The sequence below is a fragment of the Bos grunniens genome, chromosome 19 (assembly GCF_055505025.1).
Source record: "Bos grunniens cultivar Pamir isolate PY7600 chromosome 19, Bosgru_T2T1.0, whole genome shotgun sequence".
NCBI lineage: Eukaryota > Metazoa > Chordata > Mammalia > Artiodactyla > Bovidae > Bos > Bos grunniens.
In genome coordinates this window covers 38,496,328-38,515,438 of record NC_141183.1, presented here as the reverse complement: position 1 = coordinate 38,515,438, position 19,111 = coordinate 38,496,328, and the positions used below count along the sequence as shown (strand labels likewise).

At 43.5% G+C, this 19,111-nt stretch overlaps 1 protein-coding gene across 1 annotated transcript in view; it reads right to left on the bottom strand.

Moving 5' to 3' along the window:
• Nucleotides 1-5,791, bottom strand: part of UBE2G1 (ubiquitin conjugating enzyme E2 G1) — an 88,124-nt gene extending 82,333 nt beyond the window's left edge. The window contains exon 1 of the mRNA XM_086359575.1: nt 5,378-5,791. Coding sequence (XP_086215701.1) covers nt 5,378-5,423 — 46 coding nt within the window. The 5' untranslated portion in view covers nt 5,424-5,791. The remainder of the gene's footprint in view (nt 1-5,377) is intronic.
• Nucleotides 5,792-19,111: the final 13,320 nt, after the last annotated feature.

Sequence of the window (19,111 nt, the reverse complement as noted above, 5' to 3'; positions counted from 1 at the left end):
TTAATACTTAAGGCATGTTTGGGACTTCCCTATAGCTCAGATAAGAAATCTGCCTGCAATGCAGGAGACCGGGGTTCTAACCCTGGGTCAGGAGGATTCCCTGGAGAAGGAAACTGCAACCCATTCCAGTATTCTCACCTGGAGAATTCCACAGATAGGGGACCCTGGCGGGCTACAGTCCACGGGGTTGCAAAGAGTCGGACACAACTAAGCGACTAACATACACAACATCACCATTATATACACACACATCACCAAATATAAAGTATATTAACTTATATAAACTATATAATAAAACCATATACTTTAGTACTACTTTACAGTAAGTACAGATTATACTAATAAACTAATATGTACAAATTATAGGTAAACAAATGTTTACCTCAACATCTTGATATATTCAGTGTACTTGAGAAAGTGAAATCAACTGTTACACAATATAGAAAGTATGTTCATTCTAAATTTAAAATTAAACTACCATTTATTTTAAACTACCAATACTTATAAAAAACTAAATTGCATTATATATCAAAAATATTCACTGAGCAACAGAAATTATAACTTAAAATATTTACTCCTTAATGTCAAGAATTAAAGATTTTCCTTCCAGCTTTACTGAGATAGAATTGACACATAACACTGTATGTAAGATATACACATAATGATTTAATATATGTATATGTATATATTTTGAAGTAAGATTCTGTAACAAAACATTAGATGCTTAATTCCTTGATGCTCCCCCTCAACTACAGGGATTTACAAGTCATCTAACATCCCTTCTTCAACCACAATGTTTGTTTGGTTTATACTTTTTTTCTGACAGCATATAGTAGCTGCATTATATCTGGAACAGTGTAATGATTTCTGGAATTAAAAATTCCCCAAACTCTATTAAAATAAATAGTAATTTGATGCAATATAAGGCTTACTTTTAGGCTTTTCTTCCATTTCTAAATATGTGAGTTTACAACCATTAAGAATAATATTGTGCTCATCACCTTAGTTTCTTCTACCACTAGGGTGGTCCCTTTCAATAATCAATACTCTATTTTTTCTTGTTTAAGATTATTAATGAAATTTTATGTCACAGTGCCAATACATTATAGAAAGGCCAATACGAAATATTAAATCTAATTCCTCCTTTTAAACACCATTCTTTCAATATCCTATGAACACCAGGGTAACAAAACACAGCACCCCACAAAAACTAGGAATGGGACTCCTTGCAGAAGGCCCTCCAGAGGGATGACAAAATAGCTTAGGGAAACTGTTGAAGTGTGGGGTTCAGAACACAGTTTCACAATCAACAAAAAAAACTGCTTTAAAGACTTGGCTTTTTTGGGCCCCATCTGGACATGTAGACTAAGATTCTGTGGAGGTAAAGCCAGGAATCTGTATTTTTAACATACTCCCATGTGATTTTGTTGCACATTAAGTCTGAGAAACACATATAATTCATCACAACCTACTTACATAGGTAGCCAAGGAGATATGGGAATGTTCCAGATTACTTTAAAATATACAATCAAACTTTCTACAATAAAAGGAGTTCAATTTATTTATTGTTACTGCATAAAGAGATTCTTCTTCCTAGTTTTGGAATGACAGGTACCTATGAGAAAGCAACTACTGAAAATCTATGTTGTCATTGTTAAAAAACCTCAAGTGATCTTAAAAAAAAAAAAAAGATTCTCTTATTCTTTATAAATGCTTGTCATAAAGTAAGTATGGTTAGAGTAGGGAATATGACCAATTAGTACAATTCATGTTCCCCAAGTTAACTGCTAACACCAAAAAGCTTAGTGCTGCTTTCAACCTATGACACTCTGCAGAATGCTGCTCCTAAACTAACAGTGGCTAAAACATCCTTTTATGATTACCTTAAGAATATCATTTAGATTGTAGGGTGCATTATTTTGTGCATAAAATTTTATTAAGATGGGAATATTTCCCCAATCATTTTGGTAGTTAGTGGATAAATTAACCTTGAATATTTAAATTTATAAAACCGTATTTCACAGTTATATTAAATCGCTGCTCCCTGGAAGACAACGCTGCAAATTAAAAATAAAGCTTCTAACAGGAAGGTCCTGAATATGAATAGATTCATACACTTACTACCTGTGTGACCTTGGATAAGTAATTTAAACTCTCTTAGCCTCAATTTCCTTATTAGGAGGATTAAATGAGATATATACATAAAGCTCTCAGCACAATTCCAGGTACATACTAGTTCTCAGTAAACATTAGCCCATATAAACACACAAGACCCCATGGTGTGCTACAATCCATGAGGTCACAGAGTTGGACACGACTGAGCGACTGAACTGAACTCAAACACACAAGAAACTATCAATGATGGTTGCTTCCGGAAAAAAAAAAGTAGTCTGGGTCAAGGGTGGAAAGATGATACCTTTTCTATCCTCTGTATTTTTAACCACTGCTTATATCTTTTTGAAAAATTTAAATCATCTCTTTCGCTGTGGAATTTCTTAGTATTTAGCATTATGCACTGCAAAAGCTGAACTGTGACTGCTGAATTCGCAAAGGAGTAAGTCATAGTCTAATAATACCCACAAAGAAATACAACCTATCTGATTTCATGAATGTATTTCTTACTTGCTTCACAACAGCCATTCTGGTCTTAACCAAAACACCTTAAACCAGAGGTTTTTCAACCTCGGATGACTTTGTCCCTCGGGGGACATCTGGCAACAGAGACATTCCTGGTTGTCACAACTGAGGCGGTATACTACTGGCTTCTGGTGGGTAGCGGCCAAGAACACTGCTTAACATTCTATTACATAGTATATAGGCCTGCACCACAGTAACTGCAACCCAAGGAACCATTCCACTTCACTCTCAAAGTAACCGGGTTCTTCATTACAATTACCAACAAAAGAACACAAACCCACAAAATAAATTCTCCCCTCAAGTAATAAAGTAAAATCCTTAAGGACTGGTAGACTAGGGGCTTAGTAAACTAACCACTGTTGGCCACTATTTTAAGTTTCCAAAATTCTACCACCTAGAATGGCTTAGGTTTGAGTGTCTACTCAGTTCAATATATTACACAATTTTTAAAGCATTTATTATTAAGCCTTTCAAAAATTCACTCTAAATGAGTTCAAGAGATAACAGTTTACCATTTTTCCTGTTTTCAAATGATATCTAAAGAACCAAAAAGCTCAAACAATGTACTACTAAAGACTAAACAGGGCCTTTATTTCAGTATGTAGTTATCAAGTCTTTCCAATAAACTTGATATTTTCACATTTCGCTTAATGCACTGGCCTTGGCCTACTTCATATATTCTGAGTATGTTAATTAATATCCTTCAAAAACTTAAGAAAATATTAACAACAGTCCTTGTTTCTGATTGAGAAGGCAAGAAAAGTAATCGGCAGCTAAGTAATTTTATAATAAGGCATGAAAGATTACAAACTAAATCATTCTGTCCTCCAACCTTAAAGCATATCTTGGTAAGCCTTAACAAAAAGTCATCCGTTAAGAAAGCGTTTTGGAAAATGTCTTCATCAATATTTGGGATTAATCTTTTAAGAGTGCAAAACTGAACCAACTGGCTATCAAAATTTAGAGTCTGTTCACAAGTAGGTTGGAAAGAATTTTGAAATACTGCTACTGCTAACACTGTTATTAGTCATACTTTATTTTCATAGCAACTGCTTAACTTCTTTTACACCTTTAAATAAATATATATATATACACACCTTTCCCATTATTTAAGTTGAGTACTGTTTTAATATTTAATACTGTTTAATAGTTCACATAATTAAAACTTATTCTGATCAAGGAATTCTTAGGGAAACAAAATAACATCTTAATTCCTTCCACCAAAACAAACAAACAAAAAAAAACACAGAACAGTAAGCTGTGTTTGCAACTACAAGATACAATAAAGTTGTTATTCATTCAGTGCTTGTCCAATACATTATTTGCGATGGACACAGAGATCACCAGAACTTCTCCATTCAGTCTAGATCACTCCCCCTGACCATCCAGAACTTCAGTATGTGTCCAAACTTGCTTGCTCATGGTCTAATAATAAACCTAACTATACAACCTGTAACAGCCCCTGACAACCTTTTCCTTAAGAAGTCACAAAGGTGATTTAACCAGCACCTCAAACTCTTTGTAAACCTATTGCAAAAACGGATGTCCATTCCAGCCTCTAGGTTCTGCCGACGGCTCAGGGCCTCCGGCGGTAGAGAGGAGAGGTGAAGATCCGCCAGAATCGAGAAGGACAGCCGCCGGGCGTTGGGCAGCAGAAGCTAACTGCTGGTTCATTTCTCTTTAAATCTGGCAGCACGTGGGGAGGCATTGTGAAGCCACCAACCCGCCTCCCCCTCTTTCACTCCGCACACGTACGTCTCCAATGCGCATGCTCCGCTCACACAGTCCTAGCAGAGTCGGAGCCAACCCCCTAAAAAGTCAACCTGGAAGCCGCAAACGGCCGGAGGCCGGGACAATGGGGGAGGGGGGACGCAGGCACCTCTGGGGAGGCAGACCCGGCCGCCGCCCCAAGCCAGAGCCCGCGGGCCGCAGCCCCGGGGCCCCGCAGGCCTGCACAGGAGCCAGAATCGCTCGGAGCACAAAGCCCCGAGCTGGCCAGCGAGCGGCTCTCGGCTCGGCCCGCTCCTACCCTCCCCCAGCCGGGCGGCGCAGCCGGAGCCCGTGCCAGGCGGAGGCAGGCGAGGCGGCGTCCCGCGCCCCGCCGGGCTCTCAGACCCCGTGCGCCAGCGACCAGGCCGCAGAGGCCGGCGCTTTTGTTGTCCGCCACAACTACGCGGACCCGGCGCTGCCCGGGCAGAAGTTTGGCGCGCCTCACCTACCCGCCCCGCGGCCAGTTCCTCTCGCCCACCCTGCCCCCGGCTGCCCGCCCCGCGGTTCAGACAGCCGAGCCCGCGACGCGCAGCCGGCCGGGCTCAGATGCTCTACCTGCCTCGGGGGGTCCAGCGGTCTCGGGCGCACCTGAGCCCGGACCCGCCCCTCCAGGGAGGGTCCGCCGGGACAGGGTACCCACAGCCCCTCCCCCGCAACGTCCCACCGAACAGTGGGGGAGGGGACAAGCTCCCCTCCATCCCCGGTGGTGCCAGGCCCCGTCCGGGGGCCGAGGCTGGGGCGCGCCCCCGCCCCCAACACCCTCGGAAAGCCGGGGAAGAAGTGATGGACCCGGCCCGGACCGGCGCCCAGGCTCCCCACTCTCGCAGGCCCGCGCCCGATCTCGCCGGAGCCTGCCGTTCCCCTCGACCGCCGGCCCGCCAGCCAGGGAGCGCCCTGGAGGAGAGGAGAAGCGGGCAGCTGCTCGCCGCGATCGCGGCCCGGCCCGCCGCCCAGCCGCCCGCTCCCTCACCTGCCAGCTGTCTTCGCAGTAGCAGTGCCGACTGCAGCTCCGTCATCCTCCCCGCCAAGGGCCCGGGCTGGCGCCGGGGCTTCCGAAGAACTGGGCACAGGCTCCGGAGATGCTGGAGCTGGGTGTGCTGAGGAACCCGGGCCCCCACGACGGGAGCGCCGAAGCCGAGGAAGGCTGGGCTGTGGCGGCGGTAGCGGCGCCTCGCTGCCGGTGCGAGTCCGCTCGCTTCAGCTTTCCTCACAGCGCCTCACGCCCGGAAGGGGAGGGTACCCGTGCCGCCGCGGCGCGCACTGGGACTTCGCTCGCCCGCTTCCCTCCTTCAACCCGCCCGTCGGCCCCACCGGTGCCTTCCCCCGCCACAGCCTCACAGCGCGCAGGGCCGCTCCGCGCAGGCGCGCTGGGGCTGCCTACTTCGGAAGCAGCCTGCCCGCTAGCCCGACCCTTCTGCCTCCTGCTCCGCCTCCGGAGGCGGAACCCCGCCCCCTACGCGAATTGGCCTCTGTCGCCGCCATCTTGGGAAGGTCGCCGCCCGGCCAAGTGCCTGGCCCCGGCGGCAGACGCCCCGCGGACGCCATGACAGAGAGGTCGCGGAGTGTCAAGACGCCGCCTCCGAGTCGAAGCAGGTGGTCAGCAGGGAGCGAAGGGCCAAGAGAAGTGATAGGTGCCTAGTTGCTGGCGAGTGCCCAACAGCACACAGGGTGTGCGAATTAGTCATTGTTAAAGCCGAACTTAGTACTGGTGTGCCCCATTTTAAGCACACCCCCAAAATAGACTTCATATATGCTGGTAATTCACTTTACAGAAAGATAAACAGATTCTTCAAGAAAAATGCTCTGCATCTCATAGTACAAAATGTTTAAACATCGTTAGTAATCTCTATGTGTAAAGTGAGTTGAGATTAGCAAAATCTGTACACAGTACAAAATGTCCAGAAAGGCATCTATTATGTAAAGTCAAAGTGTGGGCTCTAAAGTTTGGAAAAAATCACTCTACCTCCTCTCACCCTTATTCCCACAGCCTTGCATAACACAGTCTCAATAAACAGACAAAGCAGAAGGAAAAAATGATACCTAATGGCATATTCAAAAGCAGAGACATTACTTTGCCAACAAAGGTCAGTCTAGTCAAGGCTATGGTTTTTTCTGTGGTCATGTATGGATGTGAGAGTTGGACTGTGAAGAAGGCTGAGCGCCGAAGAATTGATGCTTTTGAACTGTGGTGTTGGAGAAGACTCTTGAAAGTCCCTTGGGCTGCAAGGAGACCCAGCCAGTCCATCCTAAAGGAGATCAGCCCTAGGATTTCTTTGGAAGGAATGATGCTAAAGCTGAAACGCCAGTACTTTGGCCACCTCATGCGAAGAGTTGACTCATTGGAAAAGATTCTGATGCTGGGAGGGATTGGGGGCAAGAGGAGAAGGGGACGACAGAGGATGAGATGGCTGAATGGCATCACTGACTTGATGGACGTGAGTCTGAGTGAACTCCGGGAGTTGGTATTGGACAGGGAGACCTGGCGTGCTGCGATTCATGGGGTCGCAAAGAGTCGGACACGACTGAGCAACTGATCTGATCTGATCTGAATGGCACTCAAATTTGTATTTGTTCCTTCAACAAATATTTATTAAAGCCGCATTAACCTTATACCTGAACTGGATGGCTCTGTTCCTCGCCTCAAAGGGCTTACAGTCTCCGAGCTTCAGGTAAGGTAGCCAGAGAAGGAGCAGGTTCTAATACAGTTTATTGACTCAAAAAATTACTGAAAAAACTGTGCTCACTCTCCCCGCAAGAACAAGAATTAAAAAGAACAAATAAACAATCTGAATAAAAACATAAATCGACCGTTTAATAAAAAGGAGTAAGTTTGGACTCCTGTGGGAAACAACTCCAAGAAGCTAACCCAGATTTTGTGAAGCCTAAGGCAATGGCACCCCACTCCAGTACTCTTGCCCGGAGAATCCCACCAATGGAGGAGCCCTGGTAGGCTGCAGGCGATGGCGTCGCCAACAGTTAGGCACGACTGAGCAACTTCATTTTCACTTTTCACTTTCATGCATTGGAGAAGGAAATGGCAACCCACTCCAGTATTCTTGCCTGGAGAATCCCAGGGACAGAGGAGCCTGGTGGCCTGCCACCTATGGGGGTCACACAGAGTCGGACACGACTGAAGCGACTTAGCAGTAGCAGTAACATTTACCCCATTGGAGAAGGAAATGGCAACCCACTCCAGTATTCTTGCCTGGAGAATCCCAGGGACAGAAGAGCCTAGCGGGCTGCCGTCTGTGGGGTCGCACAGAGTCGGACACGACTGAAGTGACTTAGCAGCAGCAGCAACATTTACCCCATTTGAAGGACTCTCTTTAAGGGAAAACATTTTTAAATAGGGTTGGAATATGACTGTCTATTTAGAATGAGAAGATAAACCACAAATAACTGTAGTCTTAGAGAATTGTTCCCTTTCTCTGAGATCTCTTCAGGCAGGTTATCAGAAATTCTGCTTGGCTGCAGCATGGTCTCTTCTCTCACCTAGAACAAATTCCAGCCCTGACAGGGACTCTAAAGATTCTTTAGCTTTACCCGGAAAGGAAAAAAAAAAATCCATTTCTGACACTAACTGTCCTTTCTGGACCAAGAAAATCTTTCTTTTTAAGTAAATTTTTACTTTTATCAAAAAAGCAAGTATACAGTTCATAATCAGTGTATTAACGATTATTGTGGAAAGCAAACATGGAGGGGAGGGGAATTAAACAAAAAATGTATTTCTCACATAGTTCCTTCCTCATTCCTAAATCCTGCTTACCACAGGCAATCCTTTTTAACTCTTTTAGTAGTTTCTTCTGGTAGTTACCTTCATTTATTCTAAATGATAGAATGCTTTTTCTTGCTTTATCCATTTTAGACCTAATATATTTATTCTTATTGTAACTGATAAGAATTTAAGGACTCCCCCATGGCTGCTCTCCTTGGGTGCTGAATCTACTGCATTCTGGATCAAGAGTAATTTTTTTTTGTTTACTCCCTTCTTTTGCTGGAGAATATTATCACATAACTTCTGATGAGTACACATGAGGCAGATTTTCAAATATTATAACAATGTGTGGAAAATGCCATTATTTTAAACAGCTATAATTAAGTGCCACTTTAGCTGGGTATAGAATTTTATCTAAAATCAAATACATTTTCTTCAAAAATGTGAAAGCATTGGTCCATTGTCTTTTAGCATCCAGTGTTGCTGTTGATTCTTATTCTATTGTCACTGACCTTTTCTTTTTCTTCCCTGGCTAGTCTTAGGATTTTTGTTGTTGTTGTTATTTTTGGTATTTTAACATGTGTTCATATGTCTATAGGGTGTTTTCTTTTTTAATTCACTGTGTCCACAGAGCTTTGTGGTGATAGAATGGTTGTTTTCATACAGAGATAAGCTTAGAATAATGAGATGGTCTGCATTTTCCTGGTATATAAAAATTATTTTTAAAAGCAGTCGAGATTTTTAAAGGAAAACTTATGTTTTGTTTTGTTTTTGTTGGCTGCTTGGAATTTATTGTCCACTTGGTGCAAGGCACAGAGTTATGGGATGTGAAGAAGGCTCTTGTGTGACTTGGATAGTAAAGAGTAAGGTCTCTCAACTTCCTTTTTGGTGTTTTGCTGTTTTAATATTAAAAACTGAACTGCTTCCATTGGCTGCAACCTGCTTATTCTTGGGGAGAGGAGGGGAGGGGAGGAGAGGGGATGGGGAGGTCTCTGATGAACCTAGCGTCTTGGAAAGAAGCCTGACAGCTGTGGTGGTCACTCAGGATGGGGGGCCTGCAGTTCGTTTTGCCAGGCTGGCCACCAGGCTGCTGCTTCCCCATGGCTTACAGAGCCAGGTCACAGGTGATCATGCTGGTGGAGGCCTGGGCAGACTCTGGGGTGCTCTGGGGACTCCAACACTGTGGCCATAACGGGAGAGTGGACTTCCTGAAAAAGAAGCTTGCCCACCAGTGTCTTGGGTGTGCCTTGGGGGGACCCTGGTGGTGGGGGAAGACCATGTGGTGGGGTATGGCTTCTGCAGGAGCAGTTACTGGAAGTGAAACCAAGGAGGTGCTGGTAGTAGTCATGAGGGGGATGGCTCCCTTGCTCTAGCTTGCGGGCTAGTGGAAACCTTGGTGGTAACCCCTCATGGGCCTCGCTATCATGGACAGCAGGAACTGGGACACTAGGCGGCAGAGCCCATCTACCTAGGAGAAAGTGGGTGGCTGCTCCACGAAGCAGATGTGCAGGGTTATTTTTTAATTTTTATTTATTTATTTGTGGCTGAGCTGGGTCTTCCTTGCTGCCCAGGACTTTCTCTAGTTGTGGCATGTTGGCTTCTCGTCGTGGTGGCTTCTCTTGTTGTGGACTGTGGGCTGTATGGCACACAGGCTCAGAAGCTGTGGCCCATGGCTTTAGTTACCCCACAGCATGTGGAATCTTCCCAGACCAGGGATCAAACCGGTGTCCCCTGCATTGGCAGGTGGATTCTTAACCATTGGACCACCAGGGAAGTCCAAAAAAGCGGTTGATTTTTATATGTTGATTCTACAACTTTACTAAACTCTAAATTAACAATTTATGTATAGGTGATTTTGTTTTTATACATAAATAATATATGTCCAAATATTGGCATTTCTATTTCTTCCTTTTGATGCATCATTTCTCTTTTTGCCTCACTGTGCTGGCTAGGATCTCCATCACAGTTGCATAGTTCTTTTTTTTTTTTTTTCAGGTTGTAGATTTTTTGTGGACTCTTTTAGCAGGTTAAGGAAGTTCTTTTCTAGTCCTTACTTATTAAGATTTATTTTTACAATAATTCCCAAATTTGTATCTTCAGCCTAGATCTTTCACCAGTTTATGTCAGAACATCCAACTGTCTAACTCTGTGTTCATTGATTTAACAAATGTTTTATTGAGCACTTACTGTGAGCGAGAGTTGATTCTAAGACCTAGGGCCCAGGAGTAAACTAGACAGACCAAGTCCCTGCCCACACGGATGAACATCCAATGGGACAGGACAGTCAGTTAAAAAGGTAAACAGATATTAAACAAGTCATCATTGGATTATGATAAGTGCTTCCTGGGTGGTGCTAGTGGTAAAGAACCCACCTGCCAATGCAGGACACATAAGAGACACAGATTTGATTCTTGGATCAGAAAGATTCCCTGGAGGAGGACATGGCAACCCACTCCAGCATTCTTGCCTGGAGTACCCCATGGACAGAGGAGCCTGGTGGGCTATGGTGCATAGGGTCACAAAGAGTCAGACACGACTGAAGCGACTTAGCACTCAGGCACACACATGATGGAAATAAAAGGATAAGGAAAAGGATTTATTTTTGATAAGGTAGTCAGGGAGTCCTCTCTCAAGAGATTATACTTGAACTGAGTTCTGAATTACAAATAGGAGGTCCCATTTGAGGATTCTGGGCAAGAGATTCCAGGCTGAGGAAAAGCTACTGCTAAGATCCTATGGGAAGAAAGAGCTTGGCTTGTACAGAGACTAGAAAGAGGGTCAGCACGTGTGAGGTGGCTCTACAGGAGCCTGATGAAAAGGGTGCTAAGAGCAGGTTGGAAAGGCAGATAGGGGTTATCATACCGGAAGCCTTGTTGACCACAGGAAACAGTATGGATTTTAGTTTAGTTACAGTGGAAGTCTTGAAATGGGGGCAATCAGATTTATATTGTTTAAAGCTCCCTTTGATGCTTATAGAAAAGAGAAGACTTTGCCAGAAGGTCAGTCAGAAGGCTATTGCAAAAGATGAAGCAAAAGACAGTGGTAACTTGAACCAGAATGGGGGCAAGGATGGAAAAGCACATATGGGGAGGGGAGATTGGGAATGAAGTTGAGATACATTTTGCAAGTAAAATACAAAGGGCTTGATGGTGGATGTCGGTGAAGGGGAGACATGACTCCTAGGTTTATGGAATAACTGGCTTGATTTCAAATAGGGAGAAGAGAACAACAGGTTTGGCAGGGGTTATCAAGGGATCTATTTTGGATGAGTTATATTTTAGCTCTTTATTAGACATCCAAGCAGAGATGGCAAATTAGCATATGAATGCATAAGACTGGAGCTCAGAGGACAGGCCAAGGCTATAAATTTGGAGAGATCAGGCTTCCTATGGAGAGAATAAACAGAAATTTTTTTTTTTTTTTTTGGCTGTGCAATGCAGCTTGCAGGATCTTAGTTCCCCAACCAGGGCTAGAACCTGGGTCACAAAAGTGAAAGCCCAGAATCCTAACCACTAGGTCTAACCATGAGGGAACTCCTCAGATTTTAAGCATACAAATGAATCCAGAACTGCTCAGACATTTAGAGGTCAGGCTGAGGAGGAGGAACCAGCAATGGACGGTCAGAAAAATTGCACACAAAGGAGAAAAACCAGTGTGTGGTGTTACAAAAGCCAAGGCAGGAGCAAATGTTCCCAGGAGGAAGGAATGGTCAATTGCCACATGCTACTGAGAGACAGAGAAAGATGAGGACTGAAAAGGATACACTGAATTGTCTTTTTTTTTTTTTTGGATTGATACAACTGGCATTTATTAGAAATTCACTATGTATAAAATAAAGAACTACTTTGATGCATTTGCTCACAGATTCTGTACATTGACCCTATTGCTTCCATTCGAAAGATAAGGAAACTGAGGCTTAGATTCAGTGGACTACTCTTAAACCATAGTAAGTGGTAGAACTGGGATTCAGACCCCAGTCTGTCTGTTGCCAAAGCCTGAGTTATTACCCATTGGAGCGCACAGCCTTCCCTCACGGCAGGTGTAAGAGGCTACAGTTTGTCTCCTTAATGTACTAAGTTACTTAACAACTCACTCAGGCATGACCATACCACTAGTTTCACATTTCACTACCTGAAAGAGTTTAGTAACACTTCACACCTGGATGTTTGTGCATTTTGCCTTCTATATCTTTTAGAAAAATGTTCAATGAAGCAATTGCCAGTATTAACCTGCAGTTGGTCTCAGTATTACTACTACTCTATTCAGAAAAATCTCTATATAATCTGTGCTTTTAGAATTTTTTATTGAGGTATAATTGACACATTAGTTTCAGATATAACAGCATGATGATTCCATGTTTGTAAACCCTGAGATCACCACAGTAAGTCTAGTTACCATCCATCACCACACATAATTAACAAAAGAATTTTTTTCTTACAGTGAGAACTTTGAAGATGTACTATCTTAGCAACTTTCAAGTATTCAATGCAGTATTACTAACTATAGTCAGCATGATGTATATTTCATCCCTGTGACTTGTTGTATAACAGATTGATTCCTTTCACATTCTCTACCACCACTCCCCCAACCATGCACTGAATTTTGAAACTGGGAAACTGTTTTTGACCTTGATAGGATTCTGATGGAGCAATTTTGACAGTAGACAGAGCAAAGTGGGTTGAAAGCTGATTGCAAGATGGAAAAATAGAGATCTCAGTGTCGAGTGCTTATTTGAGGTTTGTGGTCATGAACAGAAAATGGAACCAGTAGGTCCAGCTCAGTAATTTTTTTTTCTGGCAGTGTTCAGTTGCTCAGCTGCAGGCGTGAAAAACTCTGATAGTTGGGGTACATTTAGGGTTGGTGGCTAGCCAGTCAAGTAAATGGAGGTTGAGATGGAGACCGGCGAGTTTGTGGAGGGTGTATGAAGAGAGTGCCTGTAGTAATGGACTCTTTTCTAAGCTGAGCAGAAAAGGAAGTGAAAATGGGTGGGAGCTGATAGATAGTGAAAAAGTGATACAGATAATGGGGTCTTGATGAGTTTGAAGAGTTGTGTGGTGTATACACTAAACCAAAGGGCCTGGAAGGATAAGAAATGGTGGTCAGAGTAGGCTTGAAACTTAGAATTCAGTTGAGGTATGGTTATGGGTGGTGAGTAGGTCTCCTGTGAACCTGAGAGAGGCTGGCTGGTGGAGAAGGGAAGGGAGGAAGTCAAGGGGGTGGCAGGCAGAAGTACTGGATAGTTCATCCACATGGGTAAGTCCTCAAGGACAGGAGTTGGAGTAGGATGAAGGGAAAGTCTGTGACCAGGAGACAAAGTCATTGATGTGGGTCCACAGATAACAGCAATAGAGTAGTAAGTGGTACAGCAGAGATGGCATTAACTTCAAAGAGCTCAGGACTGGGGACTTCCCTTGGGGTCCAGAGGCTAAGACTGCAAGTAACCAAGGCAGGGGGCCCGGGTTCAATCTCTAGTAAGGGATCTAGATCCCATATGTCACAACTAAGAGTTCACGTGCCACAACTAAAGATCCCCTAGTACCACAACAAAGATCGAAGATCCCGCATGCCAGAACTAAGACCCAATGTAGCCAAATAAATAAATGAATGCAAATAAATCTTTTTTTCATTTTTTATTTTGTTTTGGGGTACAGCTGATTAACAATGTTCTGACGTTTCAGGTGAACAGTGAAGGGACTCAGCCATACATATACATGCATCCATTCTCCCACATAAAAATATTAAAAAAAAAAAAAGAGCTCGGGTTTGGGAAGGTAAAGGAGAAGAAAGATTAGGAAGCAGCAGTGAGGAACCAGGAAACTATGCTAAGCCTGCTGGCCCTGAGAGCCACGAAATGTGAGAGAAGGAGACAGCCTTCCCTTGAGAAGGCTAAGGAACCTGAGTCTTTAGAAGATTGCTGGGTTCAGATAAGGCCAGGAGGTGAAGAAGCATCCTATGAGCTCCTCAAACTACCCAGACCAGAGCTCACTGCTGGGTCTTCCCAGCAGAGGTTAGGACTCTGAACTTTCACTGCAAAGCCCAAGTTCAATCCCAGGTCAGGAAACTAAGATTCCACAAGCCTTGCCACAACCAAAAAAAAGGCAAAAACAAACAGAGTACAGAAAGTACTCACCCTCTGGATGGAGTTGGAGGAGAAATATGAGGAGTAAGGGATTAGCATATACACACTACTATATATAAAATAGAGAAACAACAAGGACCTATTGAACCACACAGAGAACTATAATTCAATATCTTGTAATAACTTAGAATTGAATCTGAAAAAAGTATATTTTATATGTATAAACGAATCACTTTTTTGTACACCAGAACCTAATGCACCATTGTAAATCAATTTTTTAAAATGGCTAGTTAAAAAAAAAAAGAACTCATCTTCTCCCCAGCCTGTTCCGACATAACCGACAGTACCCCATCATCTGTGTTCCCTCTTTTCCACCCCCTTGGACACTCCTTAACCCAGCCCTGGATAACTGCTACAACCTCTGTAAGGGTCTCCTGGCCACTGGTCTTGACCTTCCCTCCCTTCATCTATTTTCTGGAGCCACAGCAAAACTTTCAAAACGCAAATCTGCTATTGTCCCAGTCCTACCTAAAATTCTTCAATGACCTCTCAACTATTGTAGGATGAAGCCCAAGCTCCCCAGTATGATTTAATTGTACTTTCCAGTCTAGTCTTTGGGACCTCTCCACGTTTATCCTAACTCTCATCCTGCACCTCTCCCTGACACTCTCTGTTCCTAGCACAGTGCGTTTCTTTTCCTTCCTCCAAAACGTCAAGGGTTTTTTTTTTAACACCTCTGGGTCTTTCCACTTGCTGCTCCAATGGCCCAGGACACACTTTCCTGCTGTGTACTTGGCAAGCTCCTATTAATTCATCTTTCAGGTCCTTGAAGGGAGCAATTTCCTCCAGAAAACCTTTCTCAATCTTAAAATTAATCTTACTCCTATGTTTCCTATTTCTAGTATGTATTACATACCCCACCCTAACATTTACAATGCAGTATTTCAATTTTTTTTTTCTTTTCAATTGTCTGTAAGCTTTGGGATAGCAGGACTCTATTTTACTTCTCTGTTCTCAGAATTTAATATAATGATGCTCTGCAGTAGGCACTCAACAAATATCCGTTGAATAAATGAGTCAATCCTATTAAATTAACAATCGGATAATCTTTCAAGGCTAGTGTAGGCCTTTGTTTTTGAATTTGGGTTTGTGTAGCTGGCAGAGGGTGGTCACACAGTGATGTGCGAAGGTGTTCTTAAAGCGTCAGAACAAGCCTCTTTTGGATTGTCAATTTCACCAACTTGTTTGATATTTAAAAGTTAAAAATACTTAAAGGAAAGCATATAACTTTAAATGCTTATGTTAGGAAAGAAGAAAGACGGAGAACATAATAAGCTAAGCATTTATTGTAAAAGGTTAGAAATAAAATAGCAAAATAAATGCAAAGAAAGGTACTGGGCCAACTGGACATCCACATACAAGAGAATGATGTTGGATCCCTACCTCACACCTTATGCAAAACTCAAAATGGATCAAATTCTAAGAACTAAAGCTATAAAGCTCTTACAAGAAGAAATAATCATAAATCTTTGTGACCTTGGATTAAGCAATAGTTTCTTAGATAACCCACCAAAAGCACATGCAACAAGAGAAAAACATAGATAAATTGGACATCATCAAAATTTAAAATGTTTACGCTTTAAGGACATGGCTGAGAAAATGAAAAGAAAACCCTCCAAAAAGGAGAAAAGTTTTTTTACAAATCATGTATCTGATATAGGATATCCATCCGTAATATATACAAAACTTGTACAAGTCAATAATAAAAAGACAACCCAATTTTAAAATGAACACAGGATCTGAATGGACATTTCCCCGAAGTAGATATACTAATGGCCAATAAGCACATGAAAAGATATCAATATCATTAGGCATAAGGGAAATGCGACCGAAACCACAGTGAGTTACTACCTCACAACCACTAGAATGGATAGAATCAAAAAGACAGATGATAGGGACTTCCTTGGTGGTGCAATGGATAAGAATCCACCTGCTAATGCAGGGGCCCTGGGTTCAATCCCTGGTCTGGGAAGATTCCACATGCCTTGGAGGAATTAAGCCCAGGCACCACAACTACCGAGCTCTAGAGCCTGCAAACTGCAAGTACTGAGCCCACATGCTGCAACTGATGGAAGCCTCCGCACCTAGAGCCTGTCCTCTGTGATGAGAAGCCACGGCAATGAGAAGCTCTCGAGGTGCCACTAGAGTAAGCCAGCACACAGCGATGGAGATTGGCGGGGGTGGGGGGTGGGGTGGGGAATTGCCCTCTGAAAGATAATAAAAGTGTTTTGGGAGGATATAAGGAAATTGGAAACTTCATAAGTGTTTGGTGAAAGTGTAAAATGGTGCACCACTGTGGAAAACAGTGTCACTGTAGAAGACAGTTTCTCCAAAAGTTAAATACAGAATACTATGCTGCTGCTGCTGCTGCGTCACTTCAGTCATGTCCGACTCTGTGCGACCCCATAGACAGCAGCCCACCAGGCTCCCCCGTCCCTGGGATTCTCCAGGCAAGAACACTGGAGTGGGTTGCCATTTCCTTCTCCAATGCATGAAAGTGGAAAGTGAAAGTGAAGTCGCTCAGTCGTGTCCAACTTTTCGAGACCCCATGGACTGCAGCCTACCAGGCTCCTCCATCCATGGGATTTTCCAGGCAAGAGTACTGGAGTGGGGTGCCATTATGATACAGCAATTCCAATTCGGTAGAATTGGAAGCAGTTTCACACAAAAACTTGTACACAAATGTTTGTAGCATTTTATTCATAAAAGAAAAAAAAGTGGAAATAAGTCTCCATCAACAAATGAAGAGATAATCAAATATGATAGATCCATACAATGGAAAATTATTCAGCCATAAAAAGAGATGATATACTGTTACAACATGGATGAACCTTGAAAACATTATTCCAAATGAAAGAAGCTAGACACTAAAGGCCACATATTATATGATTCTGAAAGTGAAACGTTAAAGTCGCTCCGTCATGTCCGACTCTTTGTGACCCCATGGACTATACAATCCATGGAATTCTCCAGGCCAGAATACTGGAGTGGGTAGCCTTTCCCTTCTCCAAGGGATCTTCCCAACCCAGGGATCAAACCCAGGTCTCTCACATTGTGGGCGGATTCTTTACCAGCTGAGCCACAAAGGAAGCCCAAGAATACTGGAATGGGTAGCCTATCCCTTCCGCAGGGGATCTTCCTAACCCAGGAATCGAACTGGGGTCTCCTGCATTGCAGGCGTATTCTTTACCAACTGAGCTATCAGGGAAGCATTATATGATTCTATTTATATAAAATATCTAGAATAGGGGGACTTACCTGTTGGTCCAGTGGTTAAAACTCTGTAGAAACAGAAAGTAAATTAGCTGTCGTCTGGGGATGGGGTTGGAGAGAGGGGAATGGAGAGGAACATACGATGGGTACAGAATTCTTTTTGGAGTGATGAAAACACTCTAAAATTAATTGTGGTGATGGTTGTACAACTTTGTGAATATACTAACAACCATTAATATAGGTGAATTGCATGACATACAAATTATATCTTAATAAACCTGTTTTGGGGCTTCCCAGGTGGCTCAGTGGTATAGAATCTGCTTGCCAGTACAGGAGATGCTGGTTCAGTCCCTGGGTTGAGAAGATCCCCTGGAAAAGGGAACGGCAACCTACTCCAGTATTCTTGCCTGGGAAATCCCTTGGACAGAGGAGCCTGGTGGCCTACAGTCAGTGGGGTTGCAAAGAGTCAGACATGACTTAGTGACTAAACAACAACAGCAACAAATCTGTTATAAAAAATAATACATATACCCAAAGAAATAAGAAAATAATAAAAGCAAGAGCACAAGACTGAGAATATAAACAATAAACAGGAAGTCCCTGGTGGTCCAGAGCTTAAGACCCCACACTTCCAATGGAGAGGAAGAAGGTTTGATCCCTGGCTGGAGAACTGAGATCCCATGCACTGTTGGGCGCAGCCAAAATATAAATAAATAAACTTTAAAAAAAATAATATTTGCAGATACTGAAAAGTGCTGTTGAGAAAATAAAATGGGCTATCGGGAGAGGCTGATGGGAAAGATTTCTTTAGCTAAGGTGGTCAGGGAAGGCTTCTTTGAGGTGGTGACATTTGAATTGAGACTTGAATGGTGAAAAGAAGGTAGCCATGTATTATTGACTTGGGAAGAGTGATCCAGGCCGAGGCAACAGCAAGTGAGAAGACCCTGAGGCTGGTGTGAGAGCATAACGAAGGCTTGTGGGGCTGGGGTGAATGGTGTGAGGGAAGAGGTTGACAGGCTGTGATGTCAGAGGTCCTAGGCTTCCTGGACCAAGGGAAGGAGTGCATTTTATTCTATTCGCAGTGGGAAGTCATTGCAGCATTTGAAGGAGTTTCTCCTCCTTCAAGATGTTTAATTATGGAAGAGAAAAGAAGTGGGGCAACAGCTCAGGGGAGGGACATGAATGCCTAGCCCAGAAGAAGACAATGACTAGGTCTTAAATTTTATTAATATTAATATTCCCTATAGGATGAGATGGGAGAAGACAATGGCACCCCACTCCAGTACTGTTGCCCGGAAAATCCCATGGATGGAGGAGCCTGGTAGGCTGCAGTCCATGGGGTCGCTAAGAATTGGACACGACTGAGCAACTTCACTTTCACTTTCCACTTTCATGCATTGGAGAAGGAAATGGCAACCCACTCCAGTGTTCTTGCCTGGAGAATCCCAGGGACGGGGGAGCCTGGTGGGCTGCCGTCTATGGGGTCGCACAGAGTCAGACATGACTGAAGCGACTTAGTAGTAGTAGTAGTAGTAGTAGTAGTAGTAGTATAGTAGTGTAGTATAGGATGAGATGGCTGGATGGCATCACAGACTTGAAGGACATGAGTTTGAGTGAACTCCAGGAGTTGGTGATGG